General features: G+C 46.4%; 2 protein-coding genes across 2 annotated transcripts in view; both read right to left on the bottom strand.

The window, feature by feature from the left end:
* Positions 1-3,904, bottom strand: LOC136652493 (vomeronasal type-2 receptor 26-like). Its single transcript, XM_066629434.1, has 3 exons — positions 3,830-3,904; positions 3,067-3,193; positions 1-896 (listed from the first exon to the last, which is right to left on the bottom strand). The coding sequence occupies exons 1-3, from the start codon at positions 3,902-3,904 to the stop codon at positions 1-3; spliced, it is 1,098 nt and encodes a 365-aa protein (XP_066485531.1).
* Positions 3,905-12,203: 8,299 nt separating this feature from the next.
* The window catches only part of LOC136652492 (vomeronasal type-2 receptor 26-like), a 31,412-nt gene continuing 28,081 nt past the window's right edge, over positions 12,204-15,534 (bottom strand). Inside the window, exons 3-5 of the mRNA XM_066629432.1 lie at positions 14,573-14,699; positions 13,319-14,215; positions 12,204-12,295 (exon numbers count right to left, since the gene is read on the bottom strand). Coding sequence (XP_066485529.1) covers positions 12,204-12,295; positions 13,319-14,215; positions 14,573-14,699 — 1,116 coding nt within the window. The remainder of the gene's footprint in view (positions 12,296-13,318; positions 14,216-14,572; positions 14,700-15,534) is intronic.

The raw sequence follows: 15,534 nt of genomic DNA, 5'->3' as shown, positions 1-15,534 counted from the left end.
TCATTTCTGTTTAAGCTGCCCTTTCAAGTTCAGATTTGACCTTAGTATTATAATGTAACATTTGGGGAAAAAGATACAGCCAAGCAGTCCTGCACCCGAAACTAAAATAGAGGAGATCTCCACAGCTACCATGTATTTCCCTTTGGTGCTCAGGTACATGGGAACAAAACAGATCCAGACACTGCAAAACACCAACATGCTGAAAGTGATAAATTTAGCTTCATTGGAGCTATCGGGGAGGTGCCTGGCTAGGAAAGCTACAACAAAGCTGACAATGGCTAACAGGCCCATGTAGCCCAGGACACAGTAAAACATGGTGACCGATCCTTCATCACACTGAAGGACGATTTCTCCACTTTGGGAGTGCAAGTCTGCATCGGGAAAGGGAGGATTTGTCCATAACCAGACAGCACAGATTCCAAGCTGAACAAGGGAACAGGCCAGGATAATGGAGTTGGTTTCTCTCTTCCTCAGCCATTTCTTCATCTTGCTTCCTGGCTGGGTAGCCTTGAAAGCCACAACCACAGTGACGGTTTTGGCCAGCACAGAAGAAACAGCCACAGAGATGATGAGACCAAAGGTGGTTTGCCGGAGAAGACAGGTGACTTTGCTGGGCTGTCCAATGAAGAGCAAGGAGCAGAGGAAGCAGAGCAAGAGGGAGAAGAGGAGAACATAAGTGACATCTCTGTTGTTTGCCTTAACGACTGGAGTGTCTTGATGCTTAAAAAAGATTGTCAGTACCAATGCTGTGATGAGAGAGAAAGAGAGGTAACTGGAAGCTGAAACAATTCCTAATGGTTCTTTATAGGAGAGGAAGTGGATAAGTTTGGGAAAGCATTGATCTCGCTCTTGGTTGCTATATTGATCATTCAGGCATTTCTCACAATTATCCATATCTAGAAGAAAAATAAAGCAGAATTGGAAATGTTAACAATAAATGAATTATATGGGAAAACCAAATGTATTTATAATCTCAATCAAATGGAAGTGATGGAACAATAATTTTGCAGGGGGGGGAAGAAAAGAAATATTATAAAATAGATGCAACATTTCCCCCCCCCCCGCCTTTTAAAGATTTTGCTCATGAATTTTGGGATTCATCGCTGCTAGCAGTATGGAATTTTAACTTTGTGCTCAAGAGTTGTCTGTACTGGCAAACTGGAAGGAATGGGGACCTCCCTAGATACTTTTCATAGGACTTGCTTCTTTGAGAGGATGAGAGGAAATCAGATCCCCATCAAAAGGTGGATTCACAGAAAATTAGTAAGAAGAATATTATTATTAAGAATATTTTTTCCACTTTTCAAGAAAAAAGTTCAAGTGGTTTAGAGAGAAAATCAAATAACTAATGGCCCAGTCCTGTCCAACTTTCCAGCTCCGGTGTAGCCACAATGCAGCCCCGTGGTAATGGAACACATGTTCCCATACCTTGAGAAAGCCCCAGTGACTGCCCCTCCACCATAGGATTCAGTGCACACCCCACTGGCACAACTGCGCCACCAGCACTGGAAAATTGGGTACAATTGGGCCCCAAATGGCTAAACTAATCAAACCTTGGTTTGATTTAAAAATCAAACTAAAGTTGATTTTTAAAAGAAGATTCTGTACATGCTTTATTAGACATGAAGTGAAAACATAGATGCTAACAAAAAAAATAGTGTTTCTGATGACCCAACACTATACTTATTGGCTATTGTTGTGCCTTTTGTGTGACTGCCATAAAGCCCACAATGTTGGCTGGGGTTTAAGTCCCCTTTTGCCTCTGAAGCCTCCCAATCTGCTGCCCCCTCCCCACCGCTGGATACAGTGTACCCATTTTGGGTGGAGCTGCACCAGTGGGGGGGGGGGGAACAGACAATGTTGACAGGATTGGACTCTGAATCTTATCTGAGGATTTCTCAGTTATTTCATTTGCTTCTCTGCGGCTTGGTTGTTTATGAGCAAAGTCATTCTCTGGGTCAATGATATTAAATACAGCCAACTTACGCACAGTGACCTTTGACTCCAGGCTCTAGCCCACATGTACAGACACAGAATGGTAAAAAAAAAAAAGCTGCTTGGCGTTAAGAAAGAATCATTTTGCAAGTTGATCAAAAGTCTGAGAGAAGCTGGCTGAAGCCTCAGCTCAGGGTGTTTACACTTTGCAGCTCAAGAGATAGCAGGTGCTAGGCAGCTACTGAAGAGGAATGAGCTCACTCCTTGGCAAGGGATAAGGGCATTCACTGATTTTTGCTAACTAGGAAGACTCTGTAACTATGCTCTTATGCTTTTAGAGCAAAAGCATACGTATGTAATATGGAAACTAAGTGATCCCTTGATGTCAAACCATACCCAAGGTAACTGGTCACAATAGTTAGAAACCAAAATGCTTGTTTTTAGTAAAGCTTTTAAAACCCTCTTTAATAAAAGGAACCAAAGCTGCTTTGCTGTGTTACAGAAAACCTTGGCTTTGCAAACTGGGCCCCACAGTGTTTACATTAAGCAACAGGTGTAAAGATAACACTAGGCAACTGTATCAGGCCACCCTAATTAGGATGAGTCTGAAGGGGATGTATGCCAAGAAATGGTTTATCAACTGTGATTTATCTTGCTTTCTACCTAAGCTTAAATATTTTGTGTTATACTGCTCTCTGTTGGTTTTTGGAAATTGTGTAACTTTTCTAGGTTTTAAGGTGAAACCCCACCTGTATGTAAATCAAAGCCAATCAATTTTTTTGCCCACTTGTTGCCCACCTATTTCCCATCTTTAATGCAAATATAACCTGAAATGTACCTATCAGGTATGGTGTATCCTATTAGGAGATAGCCCCATCTCTGATGTCAAATTTCAGCCAATGGGAAGTTTAGATCTTGGGACAAAGAGCCAAAAATTGTATAAAAGGTTGGAATCCATAATGGGAATTGCTCTCAGGCTTTCGACACTAGTCCCGTGAGATGCCCATTGCTTGCAATGAAATAAAAAGCCTGCAGACCTTCACTCCTGAGTGCCGAGTTATTCTTGAGTTGCCTTATCAACCTTGCAACACCAACCACTGAACAAGTTAACGGTCACCCAGACTTGCTCACCTGTCTGGTTAGAAATCGTCCCTTCTGGGCATGGAGTACAATTGTAGCAGCAAACAGGATTCCCCTCCCAAACTCTCCTGCTATATCCAGATTGGCAACTTTCAGAGCATACAGAACGGGGCAGAGTCTAAGCAGAAACAGAATGAGGAGGGTTGTTCTAACTAGTTATTGAATGCACATTTTGGCTGTAGCTGCTGCAGTGCAAATGTCCTGCATATCACCTTGTCCCCTGGGCCTAGCCCTGGTGGCCAGGGTTTCCTCAGGAGCAGGGGTCTCCTCACGGGTAGGGGCATCCTTGGGGTAAGTCACAAGTATTGCCAGGACTGGGCCCCCAGGAAGGGCATCTCCCTAGGAGTAGGGCCCAGGGCCTCCTGGGAGCATCAAACAGCCACCTGGTCAGAAAGGGTGGGGCCGGCTAAGCCAGACTCAGGCTTCATAAGCAGCCTAGGCAGCCTAGGGGGAGGTCACTCCTCCCCTGGCAGCAGCAGTGCTGGAGGGAGGGCCAGAGGGGGTAGCAAGCCTGGCCTGGCCTGGCCTGGCCTGGCCTGGCCTGGCCTGGCCTTATTTTGCCTTATCCATGACCCAAAAGGGAATTTGACTACCCCGGTCCTTGAGAGAGTGAGCTGGAACTGGGAGCCCCCAGATCTGGGACCCACCTGGGCCCCTCAAGTGACCTCAGGTGAAGCAAGGCCGCAGGCCCAAGGACTCCCAGCTAACTCTCCCCAACACTGGACAACTGATCGAGATCCAGACACTGAGGTACCTGGGGCCCTCCTGAGAACATCTGGGCTGACCCCAAACACCAGTGCTGCAGGCTACCAACGTCTGGGGAACCCATATCCCGGAGCAACAGGCACCAGCAGGGGAGCTCCGCCTGGAACTTCAAGGGGTCGGGAAGGGTCGGGGAACGATCCTAACATGCACTGATGGCACAAGTCTATGTAAGCCAAAAGGGCCTGTGATGTAACAGGCCCCATGAATGTTAAATGTCTGAATGTTAAACCGCCTGTACAAAGCGACCGTGTCTGTCTCCGGTCCTTCTCTCCATTGACAATTGCTTGTCATCAACAGGGTAAGCCCCCTGCATTCAGTTGCACACCAGGGGGTGGGGTCTTTGCCTGCTATGGACATTGCCTCCTTTTAGAGTGAAGTATGTTAATCTCATGTATTCTCTGATTCTAATTCCCCCCCCCCCCCCAAAATCAGGATACCATTAGCAGCAGGAGGTTCAGGTATGCCAATTTCCCCTTCCCCTTTTCACCCTTTCCAATACTATGCAAAATTATCTAAAAATAAGCCCAACTGAGCAGAGCAAGACATATATAGAATTGTCCTGTAACGTTTGGAATCCAGCACATCTCCTTGTGGGGATTTAGTATGATCAATTCTCCACTGTTTGGTGTTTCTTCTTATTTATTATTTTTTGAAATTTACATGATGTATATTCTGTCTGCATAGGTTCTGAGTTCCTGGAGAATCTAGAAAACACTGCCCTATGGTAGTGTGACAACTTGTGTGATCACTAAGTTTGTATTAGAAGGGATGATGATGATGATTGAAATAACCCACCTTGTTGAACCAGCTATTCCATGTGATTGCATCATCTTCTGTGACCATGTTCTGTGTTGGCCTGCTGGAGACTGTGGATGTAGCCTTCCAATTTTCACTCTAGCAAAGGACCCATTGGGGAAGACAATGCAGTTCACAAGGTCATATCCAGCAGCAGACTCTTGGTTCTCATTAAAGAATACTTCATCCCCAGCACTGTTATTAAATCTGATAGTTCTCAAAACATGGTGAAGCTGGAATATGAGAAAATACTTCAAAGTAACCAGATGCTTCTATTTTTCCCATATATGTATTAGAGCTCTTTCAGTATTATGTGCCAGTGAATGACCTTGCTACTAGATAGCCTAAGCTCTTTGTTACCTAACAGGAATGGGGGCCCAATCCTATTGGGCCTGCACTGGACCAGCACCAGTGCTCAGTGTTGCAAACATGCTGCAAGCCATGCTTGTGACACTTCTAGGCCAGTGCTGGTTCAGTGCAAGCCAGCGCTCAACCAGCACAGGGCAGAGGCTGGTAGAATGCCACTCGGAGCCCCAGGTGAGCATTGGGCAGTGGAACAGTGAGTCGGGCAGGGGAAGGAGTTCTGGGATGGGAGACAGCAAAGGGAAACTGGGGAGTGGGGCGGGGTGGGAGGGGAGCAGAGTTGGCGGCAGTCCCTGCTGCTATATCCTAACCTCCCTCCCAACTCAGGAGACCCAACACAGGTCTCCTCAATTGTGCATTTGCTCAATAGCGGGCGCAGATCTGAGGAGACCTATTAGGGGCACCTGGATCTTACACGAGGTAAGGGAGCATAAGCTCCCTTACCCTGAGGAGACCTGATAGTGTTTCCCAGCCCCGATGGATGCAGCGGTCACCATTTAAGTGCTGCTCCAGCCCTGGGAAACATAGGATTGGGCTGCTATTCTGGTGCAGTGGCTGGACTATTTCTGGCAATTATCTAGAGAGTTGGACCCAGTTGGTGGAGAACAGAGTTCAAATCTTGATGTCACTGTGTTGTTGTGTACACAAATCACAGTGGCACTGTGTACTGCCCACACTAAGCACCCACACTTAGATTGTCCACACTAAGCTCCTGGGAGCATACACAGGTTACCAATGATGTACAAAGAACTGGTTTGAATAAATGGCCCAAATTCTACATGGAATAACTCTTAATATATTAATTGATTATTAAATGATATACATTAATGCTTAATTTATATCCCCGGGTATTTGCTTGAGAAGGGAAAAGTGGGATATAATTTTTTTTAAGTAAATAAAGGTAGTATGGGGTATTTGACAGTATGAGATGTAGAAAGAATGATGCCATAAATTTTGCTGTGAATTATGATTATGTTGATTGTTTAAACATCATTAGCCAGTGTTTAAGGTGATATGGAATCCTAGAATCACAGACTCACAGCCCAGTTCTATGGTTTTCCCCAAAGCAGGCTGTGCTGTGTCCTATGGTGGGGGCAAGGGGGAAATGGAAAATATTTTCCCTTACCACACTACATAAGACCTTCTACCACCAATGGGTCTCCCAGCAGAAGTCTGAGGAGACAAAGGAAGTATATCACTAGGCCCCGGAAGGGATAGCATCTGGTGCAAGTCACCTATACTGGCTGTCACCCCAGCATGTCCTCAGCCCTATCACATTCTGTTCCAATATATCCATCTTCCCGCCCCATTATGGCCACCCCTGCTGCCTTACATCAAATCTGCCACTGCGTGTGGAGCTTCTGCAAGCCTCTCAGGCTGGAAGAGCTTGGCTATTCTACCAGCTACCCCTTTCTGACTGGCGGAAAGTGTGTTCTGCTTCTGCAACACTAGTGCCACTTGTGCCAGTGGCCCATAGGACTGATGTATTCACAATACATGTATAACAGCGCAATCCTATCTTGCGCTGGAACAGGCAGGCCAGGAGGCCTGCACTGTATCCAGCACAAGATAGGGGCCCAAAGTGGCTCAGCCGGAGGTAAGGGAAAACTCCTCCCTTTACCCCCAGGTAAGCCATCGCAGCCCCAATGGGCTTGCAGCCGCTCCACACTGTTCGGGGAAAGGGGGTTGGGATCCAGCATAACTGCTGGATCCCAGCCCCACCTCCCACTCCCCGCCTGCCCACCCCTGGGACCGCCCTCTGCCTGCCCTCCCCCTACCTGGAACACCTCCCTCCCACCTCCTCCCTGCCCACCCCAGACCCTTGTGTTGGCCAAGTTTGGTCAACACAACCCTCCCTGTCAGAGTCGGTGTGGAGGTTAGATACAGCTTCCACGGGCCAGTGTGCATCCCTTTGCCGGCCCAACCAACTTTAGAGGAGGCGCAAATGTGCTTTATGGCACATTTAGGATTGCACCCTAAGTCATGTAGAAACTCTGCTAACTGGGCACCTTTTAAAGTGGTGTCCTCTTATATTTAGCAGGAGGAGAGCAACTGTCCTCTTTATCCGAGCATGGTGTCTTTTACAGTGGCTGCTGCTGGTGTCTCTTCTACACACTTTTTAGATTGTGAGCCTTTGGAGACATTGACTGATTTATTTTGCTATGTAAACTGTCTTATGAACTACTTTTTGTTGAAAAGTGTTATATTAATAATATTAACAACTATAATACAAATCTATTCAATCATTGCTTACCTGCCATGGTTGTGTCTCCTTCAAATCCAGGCTGCCTCTTCTTCTGAACTTTCTGTACTGAGACCTACACGAGTACGTTTTCTCTAATGCATGTGCTACCATGTGAACTGCATTGTAGGTGCTATAGCTTGGGCCAGACATGCTCATTTCAAACACAGCTCCTGGGAGCAAATCCAACCGTTTCTCACCTCCACAGTGGCTTTCACTCTTCAAGGGGACATGGTCAGAATAAAGAGCTCTGCAGCGAAAGACTTTCCTGTTGAACTCCCACATGAAACCATGATTATGGGAAGGCCAAAGATAAAAGTCCTGAAGATAATCCCGGAATTCTGGCACATCAGTTGTGTGGTTTGTGAAAGACAGAGCACCATGGAAGGGTTTCAGAAACCAGAGACCTTGAGAATCCACTGCAGTGAAATCCCACTGGACAGTCATGATCCAGACTTTTCCTATAAGAACCATTTGTCCAGTTTTGTGATTGAAATCCATCCATACCGTTAAAGCCAAGAGGACACGGGAATCTCCATATACAACCACCACATTGGCTTTGCTCTGATAGAAAGTACTATTCACACTGACTATTTGATTCCACAAGTCTACATAAGGATCAGATATTGTTGTCACCATTGTTTGCATGAAAGCAACACAAAGGTCATGCTCAGTGAGCAATGCCGTAAGAGTCTGCACAAACTTTTCTCCATTGTTGTCATCTGGGGCAATCAGGCCAACCCACTTCCGTGTGAAATGCTGGAGTAAGTAGATGATTCCTTGATATTGTGAGGCTGCACTTGGGACCATGCCATACAAGAAAGGGAATTGGGATTTACGACAGGTGTGAATCAAAGGCACCATAACTGAGCTACATGGAAACAAATGGCAAACAGGAGGAATTACTCTGGAATTCTCATATTTGGGCCTCCCAGAAACTGTTGGCCATCTCCTATCTGGAGATTCTTCCGACTAAACTTAAAGAGACACTGAAGATCTGTTATGAGGTGTCTCATCTCATTGAATTGTATCCTAAAGAGTGCACACTGATTTAATATAGTATTTTGCCCCTTTGCACAAACACATGAAGAAGAAACTGTGTAACTACACAACAATGAGGAGATGACAGTGCCATGTGTGGCATTGTGTGCAACACATGCGTAATACAAAACCAAATAAGGATTCCTTTGGCAAGTCTGTGTGCAAGACCTTTGCACAATCTCTTCCTTGTTTGCAAGTCACGTTATTTAAACTGAAAGACAATGTGGGGGGGGGGGATCTTATTTATTTATTTATTTTTGTCTAAAGTGCATCCGTGCTTTTCCAAGTGAATCAAGTCATATGCTCTGCAGAGGGAGGATTTAACATTTTCCTGCTCCATGATTTTGCTAGTATAAATCTGACCCCTTGCATTCGGCTATTTGACGCGTAAGGGAGAATTTACAATTGACTGTTCTCTAATAGGAACAGCAGTTCAGTGGACAGAATGATTGAAACAGGGGCAAAAAGAATTAAGAAAATGGTTCCCGAACCCCAACATTGCTGCCTTGTTCCAGTTGCTCTCATTTCTGTCCCCAGGGAATACACATTGTAAAGTTTGGATTATAACTGGGCCAAGTTCATTGAACCAATGACAATTAAGGAACTCTGTAAACACTGTAGTGGATCCAAGCTCCAGACCCTCCAGCATCAGTCTTGGAATAGATGTCATGGTACTCTATATTCTCTCATTGAGTGTGTGCCCCCCCACTCAAGGTTGTAGATGATTCCAAATTTGCTCTGTAATGGGACTGAGGAAGCAGAGTTGCCAGATAGTATTTGGAATCAGCTTTGGGATCCATGCCCAAATGTTGGGCATGAATGTTGGATTCAGGCAACATCCTCAAGCCAGGCAGCCTCTTACAGTCAATTCCGGGTTCCCCATTATTCTTTGTTTGCATTGCAGTGTGCACACCAAATACCTGCGCCTACACCCTACAGCTGCCAGTTAGGACCAACCTGTCTAATAGTGCCACACCCTAAGAACAGTCTGGGGTGGGCAAAATAAGAAAGGCAGTATGTAAATACCTGTATAAATAAAATAAATAAAATCACTTTTCACCAAAATCCAATCAGATGAAAAGGAGTCATTTCCACCTGATTCCATATGGTGACAAGGAAACCTCTTACTATTCTGCCACATGGTCGATTGACAGGCTCAAGGCACAGTGCAGAGGTCTAGTCAAGACAGCTGATGCCCTGGGTCTACGCATTCCAGTGCAAAGACTCAGTGGAATACCAGAACTCTGACCTTGCTTTGTGTGAGAAAGTAACTGAGCAAAGACATGTTGGCCTTTAAGATGGCAGAAGAAAGTTAGTAGGTGAGGGTGGGGGTTTCTAGAATTTTTCTTGAAAAAGGAACAAGCTTAGGACCCAATCCTATCCAACCTGAGCATCAGTGCTGGGCTCCTGCTCTGGTACTGGGTGTCATAAACATGTTGTAAGACACATCCACGGTACCCGGAGAGGAGGGACCACCGGTACAGGGCCGGCACCTGTCAGCGCTGAGCCTCAACGCTGCATGGAGGGCTGGCCCACACTCCTGCTGTGCTGGGCAGTGGCAGGTATTTTTGGGGTGGGAGGGAATAAATGGCCCAGGAGGGGGGTAGGACTGACGGAGCTCTGCTTCTCTGTATCCAGCCTCCATGTCGGGCTGCCCAACACAGAGGCTTTCAAGTCTGCGCCAGCAAAATAGTCAGTTTGGAAAATGATTCTGTAATTATTCAGATAACAATCCAACAACAGTTGATTTTAAAATGTGCTTAATTTTCCAATCAGTGGTAACCTTTGTGTGTCATCATAGAAGAATGTTTGAAAATAAAAGTGGAGTGAGATTGCCATTCAAAGGATCACTTCCTCCGGGAAAAGGATACCTTCTCAAGGAGGAATTTCCCGTGGAGAAAGGGAAACTTTGGCTGCAGGCCACATCATTTTAGATATATCCTTGGAGATAAGGCTTGTCAAAGTTGTGCTGCAGACATAGCAGAAACAAATCAAATACGAGGAAATAGAAAGAATAGAGCTAGAAATCGAGTTCCCAGAAACTCATGAAAAACTTTGTACATTTTCACCTTTTAAAAAATTCAATCTCAATCACTATGAGGTAAGTAAAACTGTATTAAAAATAAATATAAAGATATGCCAAGATAACACTGACATTCACCCAGAGCATTCATAAATGTCTGTAAACTTATGTCCTTTCTATAGCCATTCTCTCTCAGTGTTCCTACCTGTGGTATCTTGTAGATGCTGACAAGGTTTAATATTTGGATGGAGTTTTCAGTGTCAAGTCCCCCAACAATGGCCAATACCTTTCTATTCCTTGTATCACAGTTGTAATTGGTGTTAATAATACCTCCTATGGTGAGCAACTGTAGTGTGCCGGAATAGGTCATCCTTTGTATACAGAAGTCAATTATGCGAAAACCCAGAGTGATATTGGGTAAAAGTTCAGGATTATTGTTGATCTCAATAAAGGCAAACTCAAAGGCCAGGATGTGCTGGAAGTTCTTTGGTAAGATCCTGCAAGGTGAATCGCATGGAAAGTTCTAAGATTTCATCTGAAATGTAAACCCATCTGCTTAGAGAGTGGGAAAAATGTGAGACTTGCTTTAAGAGCTGCTTCTTAACACAACAGGAAGAGATAACAAGAATGAAGAGCTTCTGTTTCCCAGAAACTTGCCAGTGATGTTCTCAAGTTCCTAATCCCAAATTTTGAGTCAAGTCTCAAGTTTGTACCCTCATGTTGAGATTCAAGTCCTTGCTCCAAATTCTTGAGTCAAGTCTTGAGAGGTAAGTTATATAACTATTCTCTATACATGCAAATCTATATAACAGTAGATGTGTGCTGGTGGATGCATTTGCACCGTATACATTTTTATCCAAATATATCTGAAGGCCAAATCAAAAATAATCTGCATTGCTCACAGAACCAATAAATACTTACCGCATACTGGATATTTCAAGGTCCGCAGGTGACTCCTGAAAGGTTTGTAAGTCAAAGGAGACAAAACGCAGGGAAAAAATACCACCAATAAAATCATCCCCAATCCCAACATATCCACAGAGCAGAAAGTCTGTTTTTGATGCACAGTTAGGTGTCAGAGTTCTTTGGACGGTGTGAGGTGCTTCCCCGGGTGTCACCCCGGGCCTGCTGCGGGGCTTATGTGCCAACTTCAGTCTGCATTGCGCATCTTGTTATGAGGCGATGCTGTTTAAGGCTTATAGCCTGGTATTGTTCTTTGGGGCTGTCCACCCTAGCGAGGTATTATCCGTTTCTAAAGTCACCCCTGGAGAAAGGGCCTTGCGATGGGGCGATTGTCAGTTGGGTGTTAACCATGTTTCTCTGTTTTTAAGGTGTTCTAAGACCGACCAGGGAGGTAAGGGCCAGTGGGACCACCTGAAAAGAGCTGCCGATGTGGATATCTGCCCGGTTCAGGCGGTTGTGGACTACCGCCACGTGGCGCCCTGGGGGGACGGGCCATTTTTTCAGCATCAGAATCCCTCCCCCCTGACAGTGTATCAGTTCAGGGAGGTTTTTAATGTAGCTTTGCAGAGGCTTGGAATGGCAGCCGGGCAGTTTGGCCTGCATTCCTTTAGAATCGGTGCTGCATTGACGGCAGCCAGGTTGGGCTTCCGTACCGGAGCTATCCAGAGGATCGGGCAATGGCACTTGGGCGCCTTTAAATATTATGTTCGCTGAGGCCCACCGGATGCGGGGCCTGAGTTTGTCAGGCTCCCCCAATGGTTGGGGGGGTGTGTTGACTGGCATCACCAGCCTTGGTGTTAATATGGAGAGAGGGGGTTGGAGTCCCTGGTTGTGTTGCCTAATGGCATCTTGTTGCATTCCAGTGTTAGTGGCTTATGTTAATTTTTCTGTTGCAGGTCTTTGTTGGTCGACTCCTATGAGGGTCCTGATCTGCAGTCACTCAATTCTCTTTTGCGCTCGGAAGAGGGCGTTGGCCGGCAGCTTCGGCTCCCAGTTGGAACTGGGAGGCCTGGCCAGTGTCACCTGGGCTGCCAGAAGGGGCATGTGCCGGGGTCAGTTCATGCCATTGCTGCTTAATTATCTGGCACGGCATCCCCCTCCCCAGGTAATCGTGGTACACTTAGAGGAGAAAGATCTGGGCCAGAGGACTTCGAAGTCGTTGAGGCTCCAGGCCCATAGGGAGTTCTCATTGCTTAAAAGTTGGTTCCCGGGGATTGCTATCCTTTGGTCCAATCTCCTCCCCTGGCATGTTTGGTGCAGGGTGCGGAGCGTCCACAGAATAGACGCCACCAGGAAAAGAGTGAACGCTTACCTGGGGAGGGTAGTAGTTGAGCAGGGCGGGGCAGTGATCCAACACCCTGCTATTGGGTTCAGGCAGCCTGCCCTGTTCCACAGCGATGGGGTGCACCTGTCACCAGTCGGCAATGACTTGTTTTTATCCGACCTGCAGCAGGGCTTGAAGGATTTCATCCTTGTGGGGAGCGGGGACGACAAGTGCCAGGCTGTCCTCCCCTGTGGCAGGATACGTGCGGGGCTGGGTAGGTAGGTATCTGGCTCAGTGTCCATCCAAGGCAGCAGGGGGAGGGGTGAGTCTGAACCGCTCCCATGATGCCTGACCGGCTCCAGGAGGCAGGCAGGCGAGCCCCTTGCCTGGACTGTCAGGCCAGTGAGGCTCTGTCTGCTGGTCTGAATTCCGGCTGCCTTGTCCCTTTGGGGGTGGCGTTGAAAGGCCTAGGCTGGCTATTGACAGCTAGGGCCTCGAGCCAGGCAGTACGCCCAATGGGTTTGCAGGGGGAGGTAGACGGTTAGGACCGTTTCCCCCATATTGCCCCACATGCTTGTATGTTATTGTTATTGCCCTGCTGCAATTAAGACTTAATAAAGTGGCCCATTATCATCCAAGCCAAAGTCTGGTCAATTTATTTGTGGGTATGGGGGTAAAGGGACGATTAAAAATGTGATATGCTGTGATGCAGCATTCATACTGTATGGAAACATATAGAGAGAGAGAAATGCAAAACAACCATCATCTTAGAAACCGATTTAATTACTTCTTTTCTCTGTTAGCAGCTGCTTGGAGTTGAGAGCTGGTTTTAGAACAATAACATAGCATTTAGGGAGAAAAATGCAAGTCAGGAGGCCAGTGTTGGAGGCCAAGATGGCAAAGACCTCCACGGCCACCACGTCTTTCCCCTTGCTGCTCAGGTAAGCAGGAATGAAGGAGATCCACACACTGCAGAAGACCAGCATGCTGAAGGTGATGAATTTGGCTTCATTGAAAGTATCCGGCAGTTTTCGGGCAAGGAAAGCGACTGTGAAGCTGGTGAGGGCCAGAAAACCAACATAGCCCAGGACAGAATAGAGCATGATGATCGACCCTTCATTACACTCCACTATGATGTGCTCAGTCTGGGAGTGCATGTCAACATCTGGAAAAGGAGGAGAGGTGGACAGCCATACAGTGCAAATCCCCACTTGAATGAGGAAACAGGAAAGGACAATGGAGTGGGCCACTTTTTTCCCCAGCCATTTCCTCATCCTGTTCCCTGGCTGGGTGGCCATGAAGGCCAGGACCACAGTGATGGTTTTGGCCAAAACAGAAGAAACAGCCACAGAGAAAATGATGCCAAAAGCCGATTGTCGGAGAAGGCAGGACACCTTGCTAGGTTTTCCAAGGAAGAGAAGGGAGGAAAGGTAGCAAAGCAGGATGGAGCTGAGAAGAATGCAGGTGAGGTTTTGATTGTTGGCTTTGACAATGGGAGTGTTCCAGTTCTTTAAAAAGATCAGTATCACCATAACTGTTGTTGCTGTAAAGGTAAAAGCAATAGAAACCAACCCAATTCCTAAGGGTTCCTCGTAGTTTAGGAAGGCTGTCTGTTTGGGGATACATTGATCTTGGTTCATGTTTGAGTACTGATCTTCTGGGCATTTGATGCAATGAGCTGCATCTGAAAAGGACAAAGAGAGTGTCAGTAGCTGTATGAATCCCGAAGAATGATGGAAGTTTGAAAGCAAACAGTGGACAAGAATTCCTCATTTTCCTGGTGAACAATGCTTAGTATCAGGGGAATGACAAAATGCAGCAAGTGACAGGCACCAGTGGAGTTAAGCGCACTAAACTGTTTAATGGACTGCATCTGAAGTCTTTCATGGATCCTCCCTTGTTAAAGTTGTAACCAGTTTCCCTTTAAGATTCCGTTCATCATGATTTAAGTGTTTGGAGAAGAAGAGACCATACCTAGGCATATTTTAGGGTGGAAAATATTTGCAAATATTTCCTGGAAATTCAGGACACTGTCAATCACCTGTCTGGTTAGATATCATGTCATCTGGACACGCAGTACAATCATAGCAACAGATTGCTTTCCCTTCTCGAACCGTCTTGCTGTGTCCGACGCGGCAGCTCTCAACACAGGTTGAACCAGGCAGAGTCTAAGAACAAAGAACGGGAAGAAACGCTGAAGCAAACCTTGGATGCCCACCACCATGACCATCCTTCTCTTTCAGTGCACTTCAGTTGATCAAGAACAGGAGATCAACTTGATCCTGACCAGCAACAGAGAACTCCCCTGTTGCCAGCGACCTGCTGTGGACTCCTGTGGTATTTGACTACATGGAGAGTCGGTAGAGAGATTTGTTTTTCCTACTGGAACTCAAAGCAGTTCAGAGCACAGTCCAAAAGAAGTAGGAAATACACCAGGATTTGGTTTAATCCCAAAGTGCCTTTCTGCTAGCAGAAAACTCAGCGTGCTTTTATTTCATCAGGGAATTGGCAATTGCACTGGCATTACTGGCCCCTGTGCTGCCCGGTGCCAGGATCATAGAATATTGCCCCCCCCCACCGGTTGCCACCCCTTACCATCGCATCTGGGCCGCACTTGGTCTCCTCTGGCCCTCTGGAGGTCTTATAAGGGCTTTTAAACATAAGAACTTTTAAAAGCCTTCCAGAGGTTTCAGAAGGCATCCGGAGGGCAGGAGGAGGCCATATGTAACTTCCCCCAGAAGGTCTGTGAAGGACAGCTGAAAGTGGTGAAAGTGGTGGTTGGGAGGCATGGATGGAGGCATGAATGCTGGCAGGGGGTAGAGGGGTGGAACCCTGGAATGTCTGTCCCCCTTTACCCTCCATGGTACGCAAGTGCCCAGTAGCAATTAGATTCTGAATGGGGTAGCATCTAAGAATAAAAAGAATGGGACATAAGAGGAAGCTGTCTTTTAATACTCAACACTATGGACATCCTCCTTTTTCCTGTGTTTCAACTTATTAAAC

Source organism: Tiliqua scincoides, chromosome 5, assembly GCF_035046505.1.
Source record: "Tiliqua scincoides isolate rTilSci1 chromosome 5, rTilSci1.hap2, whole genome shotgun sequence".
Lineage (NCBI taxonomy): Eukaryota > Metazoa > Chordata > Lepidosauria > Squamata > Scincidae > Tiliqua > Tiliqua scincoides.
The sequence above is the reverse complement of the archived record's forward strand: the minus strand, read 5'-3'. Positions and strand labels throughout refer to the sequence as shown.

Excerpts from the sequence above, each read along its gene's own strand:
- LOC136652493 (XM_066629434.1), bottom strand. The coding sequence starts at position 3,904 with ATGGGTTCCCCAGACGTTGGTAGCCTGCAGCACTGGTGTTTGGGGTCA. Across the intron at positions 3,194-3,829 it reads TGTTCTCAGGAGGGCCCCAG|ACTCTGCCCCGTTCTGTATG; the intron begins GTACCTCAGTGT and ends GTTTCTGCTTAG. Across the intron at positions 897-3,066 it reads GACGATTTCTAACCAGACAG|ATATGGATAATTGTGAGAAA; the intron begins GTGAGCAAGTCT and ends TTTTTCTTCTAG.